Source organism: Homarus americanus, unplaced genomic scaffold (assembly GCF_018991925.1).
Source record: "Homarus americanus isolate GMGI-L3 unplaced genomic scaffold, GMGI_Hamer_2.0 scaffold30535, whole genome shotgun sequence".
In the NCBI taxonomy this organism is placed as follows: Eukaryota; Metazoa; Arthropoda; class Malacostraca; order Decapoda; family Nephropidae; genus Homarus; species Homarus americanus.
The window spans coordinates 2,912,531-2,924,740 of NW_024732440.1; the positions used below are offsets into that span (position 1 = coordinate 2,912,531).

The 12,210-nt window shown below is 41.3% G+C and overlaps 2 protein-coding genes across 2 annotated transcripts; one reads left to right on the plus strand and one right to left on the minus strand.

Moving 5' to 3' along the window:
- Positions 1 to 2,667: 2,667 nt before the first annotated feature.
- LOC121868764 lies at positions 2,668 to 4,274 on the minus strand. Its single transcript, XM_042369649.1, has 2 exons — positions 4,197 to 4,274; positions 2,668 to 3,197 (listed from the first exon to the last, which is right to left on the minus strand). The coding sequence occupies exons 1-2, from the start codon at positions 4,206 to 4,208 to the stop codon at positions 2,766 to 2,768; spliced, it is 444 nt and encodes a 147-aa protein (XP_042225583.1). The 5' UTR covers positions 4,209 to 4,274; the 3' UTR covers positions 2,668 to 2,765.
- Positions 4,275 to 10,494: 6,220 nt separating this feature from the next.
- LOC121868765 lies at positions 10,495 to 11,992 on the plus strand. The gene is made up of 2 exons (XM_042369651.1): positions 10,495 to 10,593; positions 11,463 to 11,992. The coding sequence occupies exons 1-2, from the start codon at positions 10,582 to 10,584 to the stop codon at positions 11,892 to 11,894; spliced, it is 444 nt and encodes a 147-aa protein (XP_042225585.1). The 5' UTR covers positions 10,495 to 10,581; the 3' UTR covers positions 11,895 to 11,992.
- The last annotated feature ends 218 nt before the right edge of the window (positions 11,993 to 12,210 follow it).

Here is a 12,210-nt window from a genome sequence, read left to right on the forward strand (position 1 = left end):
AAGCAGTGTTTACCAATAAGTTAAAAAACGAAGGAAAACAATATTCCAAAATAAGAACGAATCTTTATATCCCCAAGATGATGCATTGTCAAATAAATTAAACAAACAGGAATCATTCAATTCGATATTACTCCTAAGAGTAAGAGAGCAGGCCGTCCTGTGACATTCCTATGGATACCCAGTCATGTCGGTATCTTGGGGAATGAGGGCAGCAGATGACCTTGCCAAGACTGGCTGTAACAGGGCCACACCTGACTACGTTGTTCGTAGAACACTTTTACAACTTATGACCCAAATTCGCCGCAAACAGAGAGAAGCTCGGGAAGCAGTCATCCCCCTGGACTCCCCGCCCACCTGGTACGATGTCCTCCGTAAACTTCCTGACCTCTCGTATGTCTATGGGAAAGGGTCGCGGAAAAGGGACGTGATTGCTGCCCGTATCATCATTGGGTATGACTTTGCTTGGGAGATTGGTATCCCCGCATCCCCTGAGCAACGCTCTTGTGCATTATGCAGAAGACCCGACAGCCGCACCCTTATCCACTACCTCCCAAGATGTCCCCACACACAACGCTTCCGTGACGCCTGCTGGACCACCACTCCACGAGGCGTACCGTCTCGTCCATTTGTGTGGTGACTATAACGGCTGTAGGACCTCGGCGGAGGCTAAGTGTTGAGTCCTGAAGTGGAGAGCAGTGACGGAAGAACCAGGTCGTCCGTGTGCTCAGAGGCAAGTCCCGAGGAAAGGCGAGACGACGAAGGCGCGATGGGGCAGGGAGACAAAGGGAATCCCCTATGTCCATCGTCGGCGGAGGGTCGGTCTTTGAGCCACATGTAAGCTCACTTGGGGACCCCGATGACAGGAGGTCACCCTCCACAGCCCCAGACGGGGTGCGAGAGGGAGCCGTAGCCCCTGCTGGAGACCCTGACTTCTGAGGTTTCTGCTTCTTAGACTTGTCTTCAAGATGAAAGTCGTCAGCATCACTGTCACCTACTGCCGCCGTGACGGCGCCGTCTCCAACGAGCGGGAGCACTTAACGGCGGGCATAGGACACGTTGGCAACACTGCAGTCAGGTGGAGTGATAAAGACGTCACTGCTACGTCACACTTCACATTGCGTATGCGCAAACTTGAAAAACTTCTACCAGAGGGACCGGGTGGTAGGACCAGATATTTTATCCCCCAAAAATGAGTAAAAAAAAAAAATAGATGCCACTGTCTTACTATAGTTGTCTGCACAGGCTGGGAATAGTAGACTCGCTGAATTCGTCAGCAATACGACTTTTAAGGAGCAGTCTCTTACAGCCTTTATTGACACTACGGCACGCATGCGCGTTCCTGATTAATAATATTAGTCATAATATACGGTTATTTGAAAGCAAATAGCAGCCAAAGGCTGAAAATATACAATGAAAAAAAATTATATAAATTAGTCTTGGTGACATTGGGGAGTGGGTCGTTTAAGAAAAGCTTTCAGTAACACGGGAAGAGCATGCGAGTTAACGTTGAATTTTATCATTTATACAGTGGCTAGAAATGGATGTCTTGTAGCCTAGGTGCTGTTGTGGGGATAACAGAAAACAAAGGGAGGGAACCATGATGGTTGGTGTCATTAGCGAGTACAGTGCACCAGTTTTGTCCCCGGTAGATGTTAGTAGCACTATGATACTGTCGTCCACTGATTCATTGCCTCATTTCACACGAGACAAAGGTGTGGTGAGGTCTCTCACCTCTCATATAATAATGGAGGGACTTTTCACATGGGGGTAATTATTGGACCTCATTGTTTGGTCCGCAGGTCAACATTACCCGTGACCCTCGATTGTTGTCAGTGCGACTGACTTGTCGCTTGTTACGAAGTGTTGGTAGACATCATGTTTCTCCTGTGGTGATGTCAAGACTTTTGGCATCTCATGTAGTGTCGTTGGTCCTCACTGGTGGGTGTGAAGATCAACGTTAGTTACAACCTTCAGCAGTTACCGTTTGACGCTCACTCGTCAGGTGTCAAGCATTATTCAACACTGTTTTCACTCTTATTTTTTATTCTTGTATTTTTTACATTTGTTTCACTATCAGATTGATCACTAATCTTTTCACTGGTTTCTTCGTGAAAGTTGGTTGGTGTAACCTTTTTGGTTGTTGTTGTTTTATTTTATTTTTCGTTTCTCTGTTTTGTTGTTGTTGTTGTTCTAGTTTTCTGTTGTTACTGTTGCTTTGTATTGCTATTTATTTACTGTTGTTGCAATAATAGCTTTTCTGTTGTTATTGTTTGTTGTTGTCAATTTCAACATTGTCCCACTAAAAACAACTATATTCCGCCACTTTGCCGACAAGACAATTTAGATTTTTTTATGGGTGCTCCAAGAGCCAGGGTGTATTATAACAGTATCGGAATGCTGGGAATAATACCGACTGAAACAGACCTCCAGACTGTGACCACTGTGTGCCTATAGTTTTGAGGTCTTTTGCTTTGAAAACTTTCACAGGAGGAGTTGAGTTTTACAGACTTTGCCCCTCATTAGACTTCTTTTTGAAATTTATGAAAGAGTCATGTTCTGTTTTCGAAGTCTTGGTTGAATTCAGGGCCACTGAAATATAACACTAAATTGTCTTTCAATACATTTGGATGGGTATATAGGCCTCGACGGGTGAATATAAATAAGGTGGCCTATGATAAATTTTATTTGAGATAAATTAGATTATCATGACAGATATAAACAAAATTCTGAAATATAGGTCGGTAAACTTGCTTCTAGTGTCCAAGTTACTGATATGTTTTTTGTTGTTGTTCAGTACCGAAGAAGTCCATCTCTCTCAGTTTGTTCATGAATTCGATCACGGAAGGCATGACAGCTTCGGCGGCGTTAATATCCTGAATATCCTTCCTGTTAAGTTCTTTGCCCTCAGCATCTGCAGTGGCCTTCAGGACCTTACGTGAGAGGGGAAGGAAATCAAGCATGACCTGCTGGACGCGTTCTGGGTCGGTGGAGCGACTATTTCCCACACGTTGCAAAACTTCAGTGATTTCTGGCAGGATGTCAATAGTGGCGGCGACGAGTCTCTGGTTTTCGCCAAGGTCTGCTGATTCTGGCTGTAAGATCCCTGTGGCCTGGTAGGTCTCATGAGACCTGGGGGTCTGGTAGTTCTGGGGCTGTCCTAGTGCCACGGAGGCACACGCGGCCATGCAGAGGAGGATCTGAGAAAATAATATTCTTTAAATTTAAGAATAAAAATTATGGAATTAGTGATAATATATATATATATATATATATATATATATATATATATATATATATATATATATATATATATATATATATATATATATATATATATATATATATATATATATATATATATATATATATATATATATATATATATATATATATATATATATATATATATATATATATATATATATATATATATATATATATATATATATATATATATATTGTACGTATAAGTTGGTTGTTCCATGGTGGTAAACAATGTCTAAAATATGAATTTTTTTTTATCATAAATGAATTAATCTTAACAATGTTATGGCAATAAAAATAATTCCTCATTTGGCAAAAACGTCAATTAGCTTTTTAAACTTCAACGGCAATTATACCTATATAACGTAAAATTGTTTGCAAACTCGCCTCGCAAACGAGTGGGCCCGGGTTAGATCCCCGATCAGGGTGAATCTATGGGCAAGATTCTTTATGCCATTTGCCTCTGTCTACTGAGAAGTAATTGGGAACCTGGATGTTAATCGATTTGTGGAGCGTGTTTCAGGGTAATGGTTAGCCAGTGCAGTTGGCGAATTGTCCGGTCTTCTTGGATTAATTCTTAACACTGGGTCATGCAACTTGTTGACACAGTGTGTAGCTGGTTGTGTTGCCGACAGATTCTACACCTTAAACAAATTCACGCCTAGTTGGCCGTAGGGCTGGCCATCCTTGACCACAAGGGGCAACCATTGTTATGTTTGTGTTTTTCATAACGTGTGTAGTAGGTTCTGATAATGTAAGCCGCTGTGTCAACACCAGGCAAGAATCCTTGACGTAAACTTCGTACATCAAATTCGTTATATCATCAGCCAACGAGATAAAAATGGGTGGATGAGACAGCTGACGACTGTGTGACAGAACTTGGTGCGCAGCTTCACAATTCAACACACTTCTCGACACAACGTTGAACTCACCTGGCGATACATCTCAGGTAGAACGTTAGAAGTCAACTGAAGACTCCCGTACCGTCTCTGCCTTATATACCGCACTGCCTTCACTGGCTCAGCTCCTCCTTAGTTCAAGGTCACGGATGGCCATGAAATGACGCGCGGCAAATAACCGTTGTCACATCATGATAGTCTTTTACAGTTATGGGGTGTACGACGCCATTTACGATGACCTTCTTGCCCTGATCTTTTTTCAGCAATATCGGCTCTAACACCCTGAACACTTTTCGAAGCTTTGGAGGAGTCTTGAAGCAAGTTTCCTGGTGGGAATACGACCAGTTTTAGAGCGGCGTTTGAACTATTAGTAAGATGGACATCATAATTAATCAGACCCATAAAATTATTTCGAACTTAGTAATATTATATTTGGGGTTTATTCACACAAAATAATAATAAATACAAATGAATACAAAAATTACCGATTATGGAGAGAGAGAGAAAGAGAGAGATTAAATAAGCTAAAATGATCTCTGACTTACTGTATACAACGTGACCAATATAATATAGAATTGGAATTCGCTGAAGCCGTCATTTCTTAGATGGCTTAAATGATATATATAGATATATATACATATATATATATATATATATATATATATATATATATATATATATATATATATATATATATATATATATATATATATATATATATATATATAAGGTCAGGTCATAAACATGACATCCACTAATCCGCACACCACCACCACACACGCGAAGGAGCTTGAAAGAATGGACGACGTAACTAGTCATGTTAAGTCAGGTCAAAAATATGGGACCCACTAATTATCTATCCTACATCTAACTCGAATGCTTTCAAAGCATTTTTAACCTTGGGCCACTAACAAATAAATTTGTGTAACATATTATAAGTTTTGTACTGACCATCACTAAGGTTTATAGAATTAAATTCTCAAACTTGCTTCAACCAGAAGTCTTTCTGTGACACATGATGATTTATACACTTCTAAGCTGTTTTCCCAATCTATGGGATGATTATTGTTCCTAACATGAACGAACAGTGCACTGCTTTCAGATTTATTAACTGCCTAACAACTAGGAAATACAAAACAACCAGGAATGCAATTTTTATAAACGAAAGGTAACACTTATTTCAATGGTATTACTTTTTTTTATAAAATAATGTTATTAAACTAGGGTAACTAAAATTAGCTCTATTTTTTTTTACTGTTCAAAGCATTTTATTGTCAACGTTAATGACATGTTATCATTAATATTACATTAGCCTTAGTATTAGTATCATTGTTATTTGTATTTGTAATATTCTTTCTCTTTTATTGTCCGACCTAGGAATATTCCTTGACAGAGGGTCATGCAACTCGTTAACGCAGGGTGTGGTTGCTATGTTGGCGACACCTTAAACAAATTCACTTCTCGGGCCTCCTAGACGGCCATCCTCGAACACAAGGGGCAACCATTGTTATGTTTGTGTGTGTGTTTCATCACGTGTATAGTAGGTTCTTTTAACATAAGCCCTTGTGTCAACACCATGCAGGAAACCTGGACCAAAACACTGATAGGTGTGTGCTACACCAGATAGGAGTTATTGGTTGAGGTGGTTGGTACTGGTCCGCTAGGTCAGTTAAGATAAGGTCAAGGGTGTTTTGACCGCGAGTAAGGAGGTTCACAGCTTGTGATAGTAGCAGCTGGTCCCATATATCAGTGGTGTCAATTTCGTTAAAATCCCCACATGGGTACTAGGGTGTGTCAATTTTGTCAACATGTTAAAAATCAAATTTGGGAGTCAAAATATTGTGCCTCTTTATGTCTAAACTTGAGATTAGCAAACAAAGGTACCTTACTCTTGAGGTGGTAATGAGGTGATTGATAAAAGTGTCTCTGGTGGGTGAGGGAGGCGGGTGGTATACCACACAGTATATGATTGAGGCAGTGTGGCAAGGGTGGGCATGTGGTACAACACGTACCCATAATGCCTCCACATCAGCTGAAACATACAGGCGTGATTGACGTAGTTCATCCTGACAGGAGGGCAACGTCCCATCCACGTCTATGTGTATGGAGGTGATGAAAGAGTTGATATCCTTCACAGATGGCAATGACGTTGGCAGTAACTGTCTTGACTGGTGGCGAGCTAGTCAAATTTGTTGGCGAGTGAGGTGAAATGGAGAGGAGAAAGGAGCGGAGTTTGTACCATATTCGGAGAACTTCAGTGTATTGGTACGGTCTGTTAGGAGTAGAGTAGATGTCTTTTATTTTCTGTTGAAGGTGGTGGTCCTGATGGGCTTCTGTACATGACGTTCTTGTCTATGACTGCGAGCATGAAATATGGACAATGATTTTAGACGGACAATAACATTGCCATCAGGATATCCGTTCCTTCTCTTTAAACTGTACAAGGTGCGCCTGGAGTACTTCACTGGTGAACTTCATGTAATAACTGCTGTTATGGATGCACGGGATGCTACCTGACCCAGCAGTTGCTGCCTGACCCAGCTTGGAGAAGGTCATGGCCCCAAGTGCTCCCGTTAGTGACCAAGGAAAATGGCCGCCTTGGATCGTTGTGTCTTGGGAGAAGAGGAGCGTGGTGTGAGGAAAGACGACCTACTGGCCACTCTGCTAAGGCAGCTGGGGCAGTTGAGGAGTGAGCTTGACACTCTAAAGGGGGAAAATAAAGCCCTCAGGACTGAACTCCTTCAGGTAGGTGTCCTGCCTAGCAGGACACCTGCGAAGGAGGAGCAAGAGTGGAGAGTGGTTGTCTCCAAGGGGACTAGGGTCAGACTCAGGAAAGCTGACCAGGGTGTGGAGTGTAGTAACCCCTACCAGGTGCTGGAGGAAGCTGGCGAGGAAGAGAAGAGGCAGGACGGTATGGAGCAAGGAGAGGAAAGGGCAGTTGTACAACCCCTGCCCACAGGTAAGGTCGTGGTAGTTGGGGACAGCCAGGTGAGGTTCTTAAATAGGACTTTTTGTGTAAGAGATAGGAAACGTAGAACTAGGGTGTGTTTTCCTGGGGCTGGGATAGGGCATGTAGCTGAGAGGATAGATAGGGTTTTGTCAGGGGAGGGTACCAATCCAGTAGTGTGTCTTAGTGTGGGAGGAAACGACATAGGAAAGGTTAGGAGTGAGGAACTTTTCAAGAAGTATAGGGAGGCGCTGGGGAAGATTAGAGATAGGGGAGGAATCCCGAGAGTATGTGGTGTCTTGCCTAGAAGAGGGGTTGGTCGTGAATGGCTGTCCAGGGCAATTGCTATAAATTGCCGACTGGAAAAACATTGTACAAACAATGGTTGGGCATTCATTGATAACTGGCAACGACTACCTGTACAGTCGTGACGAAGTACACTTGTCTCGTGCGTGGGCAAAGACGTTGTCTGCATCCCTGGAGCGTGAAATTGCTACTCCAAACGGGGGGTTTCGCCAGTAGAGAGAGGTCGGGGTAAGTGGGAGTCAAAAAACAAGCTGGTCCTGGGAAGTAAAATTGGTTACTCAGGACAAGGGGTAAAAGAGGACCAGGGAAGGGTAGGTTTAAATGTATACTATACAAACAGTAGGAGCGTTAGAAATAAAATAGACTTGCTGAGAGCGGTTGTATGTACCGAGAATGTAGACGTCATAGCAATCACCGAAACTTGGATGAATCTGGCAAGTAAAATTTTTTTATCAGAGTACCACATAGAAGGGTACAACCTTTTTCACAAGGACAGGGAAGGTAAGAAGGGGGGAGGGGTCGCACTCTTCGTCAAGGATACAATAAAATGTTATATTAATAATTCAATAAAGGGTGAAATAGGAACCGTGTCTGTATGGGTATAAATCACGGAAGGAAGAGAAAAACTAATTATGGGAGTGATTTACAGGCCCCCAAGTCTTGGGAAGGAAGCAGCTCAGCCCATATGGCAGGAAATGAGTAGGGTAGCAAAATATGACAACCTGTGCATTATGGGGGATTTCAACTTCAGAAATATTGACTGGGACAACATTGTAGGTGACTATGAATCTGAAGACTTCCTAGACGCAGTACAGGACAATTTTTTGAAACAACTAATTACACAACCTATTAGAGGCGACAATATATTAGACCTAGTATTAACAAATAAAGAAAATATTATCAGAGATATCACAGAAGGGGAAGAACTAGGTAACAGTGATCACAGAGAAATCAGGTTCACCCTAAATTGGGAAACGAAAAACAATGACAATATGGTCAGAGTCCCAAACTTTCGGTTGGCGGATTATCAGGGGTTAAGAAGGTACCTAGGTGAGGTCACCTGGGAACAGTCACGTCAGACACCAGTAGGAAGGGGTGAGGTCATAGATGACAACAATTGATCATGACTATAATATATTCACTAGTATACTACATAAAGCACAAGAACAAAATATACCATACAGAAAAATTAGGTCAAATAAGAATGAGCCAAGGTGGATGACCAGAAAACTTAAACATGACATAGGAATAATGAAAGGAATATATAAGAAATTAAAGGGAGGGGAGGAGCAGCTCAGAAATAGGTATAATGAACTATCTAGGAATGTTAAGAAAAATGTAAGGAAAGCAAAGAGAGACTATGAAATCAAAATAGCAAGAGAATCCAAGGCGAATCCCAAGGGATTTTTCCAGGTATATAGAACAAAGGTCAAGGACAAAGTTGGGCCTTTAAAGTCAGGGAGGGGGAAGTGATAAATGGCAGCGATGAAATAAGCAAAGCATTGAACAGCTACTTCTTATCAGTTTTCACAGAGGAATTTCGCGATGAAATTCCAAAGGTGGAACTGATATTTAAGGGAAAGGAAGAAGAGAAATTAAAGAATATCACTATCAGAAAAGAGATGTTCTTAAGAAGATAAATAAACTAAAGAAGACAAAATCCCCAGGGCCGGATGAAATTTTCCCTCGAGTCTTGAAAGAGTGTAGGGAACAGATTAGCGGACCCCTCGTAAGCTTATTTACAAAATCATTAGACACCGGAGTTGTGCCAGACTTGTGGAAACAGGCAAATGTAGTACCCATATTCAAAAAGGGAGACAGAGCATCAGCGTCAAATTACTGGCCGATCAGTTTGACGTCAGTAGTGGGAAAATTTCTTGAATCAATTATAGCAGATAGTATCCGATCGCATTTAGAGAGAAGCAAATTAATCTACGACTCTCAACGGGTTTACAAAGGGAAAATCTTGTCTAACAAATCTGCTGATATTTTTTAGGAAAGTCTTCGTGGTAGTAGATAATGACGAAAATTACGATGTTATTTACTTAGACTTTAGCAAAGCATTTGACAGAGTACCGCATCAGAGGCCTCTGAGAAAAATTAAGGCTCATGGTATCGAGGGGAAAGTTTTAAATTGGATAAAATCATGGCTCACCGATAGAACGCAGAGGGTCAGCGTAGATGGTGTTAAATCTGAGTGGGGTCGTGTAACCAGTGGGGTTCCCCAGGGGTCAGTACTAGGCCTACTCTTGTTCATAATCTACATAAACGATCTAGATACTGGAATCAGCAGTGACATTGCAAGTTTGCGGATGACACCAAAATAGGGCGACAGATTAATTCAGGGCAGGATGCAAATGCATTAGAGGAGGATCTATATAAACTGCAGGAGTGGTCTGAAAAATGGCAAATGAAATTCAACACCTATAAGTGCAGCGTACTTAATATTGGAAGAACAAATACTGTCAATGTATACAGCCTTAACAACATCAACCTAGAGAAGTCGACTTGTGAAAGAGACCTAGGGGTACTTGTAAGCCCGGACCTACGGCCTAGAAAACAGTGCGTTAATGTTCGAATTAAGGCAAACAGAGTATTGGGTTTTATATCTAGAAGTGTAAGTAATAAGAGTGCAGAGGTCTTCAGCGAATTCTAATTCTATATTATATTGGTCACGTTGTATAAGTCAGGGATCATTTTAGCTTATTTACTCTCTCTCTCTCTCTCTCTCTCTCTCTCTCTCTCTCTCTCTCTCTCTCCATAATCGGTAATTTTTGTATTCATTTGTATTTATTATTATTTTGTGTGAATAAACCCCAAATATAATATTACTAAGTTCGAAATAATTTTATGGGTCTGATTAATTATGATATCCATCTTACTAACAGTTCAAACGCCGCTCTAAAACTGGTCGTATTCCCACCAGGAAACTTGCTTCAAGACTTCTCCAAAGCTTCGAAAAGTGTTCAGGTCATCGTAAATGGCGTCGTACACCCCATAACTGTAAAAGACTATCATGATGTAAGAACGGTTATTTGCCGCGCGTCATTTCATGGCCATCCGTGACCTTGAACTAAGGAGGAGCTGAGCCAGTGAAGGCAGTGCGGTATATAAGGCAGAGACGGTACGGGAAGTCTTCAGTTGACTTCTAACGTTCTACCTGAGATGTATCGCCAGGTGAGTTCAACGTTGTGTCGAGAAGTGTGTTGAATTGTGAAGCTGCGCACCAAGTTCTGTCACACAGTCGTCAGCTGTGTTCAGCTGTCTCATCCACCCATTTTTATCTCGTTGGCTGATGATATAACGAATTTGATGTACGAAGTTTACGTCAAGGATTCTTGCCTGGTGTTGACACAGCGGCTTACATTATCAGAACCTACTACACACGTTATGAAAAACACAAACATAACAATGGTTGCCCCTTGTGGTCAAGGATGGCCGGCCCTACGGCCAACTGGGCGTGAATTTGTTTAAGGTGTAGAATCTGTCGGCAACACAACCAGCTACACACTGTGTTAACAAGTTGCATGACCCAGTGTTAAGAATTAATCTAAGAACGGACAATTCGCCAACTGCACTGGCTAACCATTACCCTGAAACAGCTCCGCAAATCGATTAACATCCAGGTTCCCAATTACTTCTCAGTAGACAGAGGCAAATGGCATAAAGAATCTTGCCCATAGATTCACTCTGATCGGGGATCCAACCCGGGCCCACTCGTTTGCGAGGCGAGTTTGCCAACCATTTTACGATACATAGGTATAATTGCCGTTGAAGTTTAAAAAGCTAATTGACGTTTTTGCCAAATGAGGAAATATTTTTATTGCCATAACATTGTTAAGATTAATTCATTTATGATAAAAAAAATTATTTAATACATTGTTTACTACCATGGAACAACCAACTTATACCTACGATATATATATATATATATATATATATATATATATATATATATATATATATATATATATATATATATATATATATATTATCACTAATTCCATAATTTTTATTCTTAAATTTAAAGAATATTATTTTCTCAGATCCTCCTCTGCATGGCCGCGTGTGCCTCCGTGGCACTAGGACAGCCCCAGAACTACCAGACCCCCAGGTCTCATGAGACCTACCAGGCCACAGGGATCTTACAGCCAGAATCAGCAGACCTTGGCGAAAACCAGAGACTCGTCGCCGCCACTATTGACATCCTGCCAGAAATCACTGAAGTTTTGCAACGTGTGGGAAATAGTCGCTCCACCGACCCAGAACGCGTCCAGCAGGTCATGCTTGATTTCCTTCCCCTCTCACGTAAGGTCCTGAAGGCCACTGCAGATGCTGAGGGCAAAGAACTTAACAGGAAGGATATTCAGGATATTAACGCCGCCGAAGCTGTCATGCCTTCCGTGATCGAATTCATGAACAAACTGAGAGAGATGGACTTCTTCGGTACTGAACAACAACAAAAAACATATCAGTAACTTGGACACTAGAAGCAAGTTTACCGACCTATATTTCAGAATTTTGTTTATATCTGTCATGATAATCTAATTTATCTCAAATAAAATTTATCATAGGCCACCTTATTTATATTCACCCGTCGAGGCCTATATACCCATCCAAATGTATTGAAAGACAATTTAGTGTTATATTTCAGTGGCCCTGAATTCAACCAAGACTTCGAAAACAGAACATGACTCTTTCATAAATTTCAAAAAGAAGTCTAATGAGGGGCAAAGTCTGTAAAACTCAACTCCTCCTGTGAAAGTTTTCAAAGCAAAAGACCTCAAAACTATA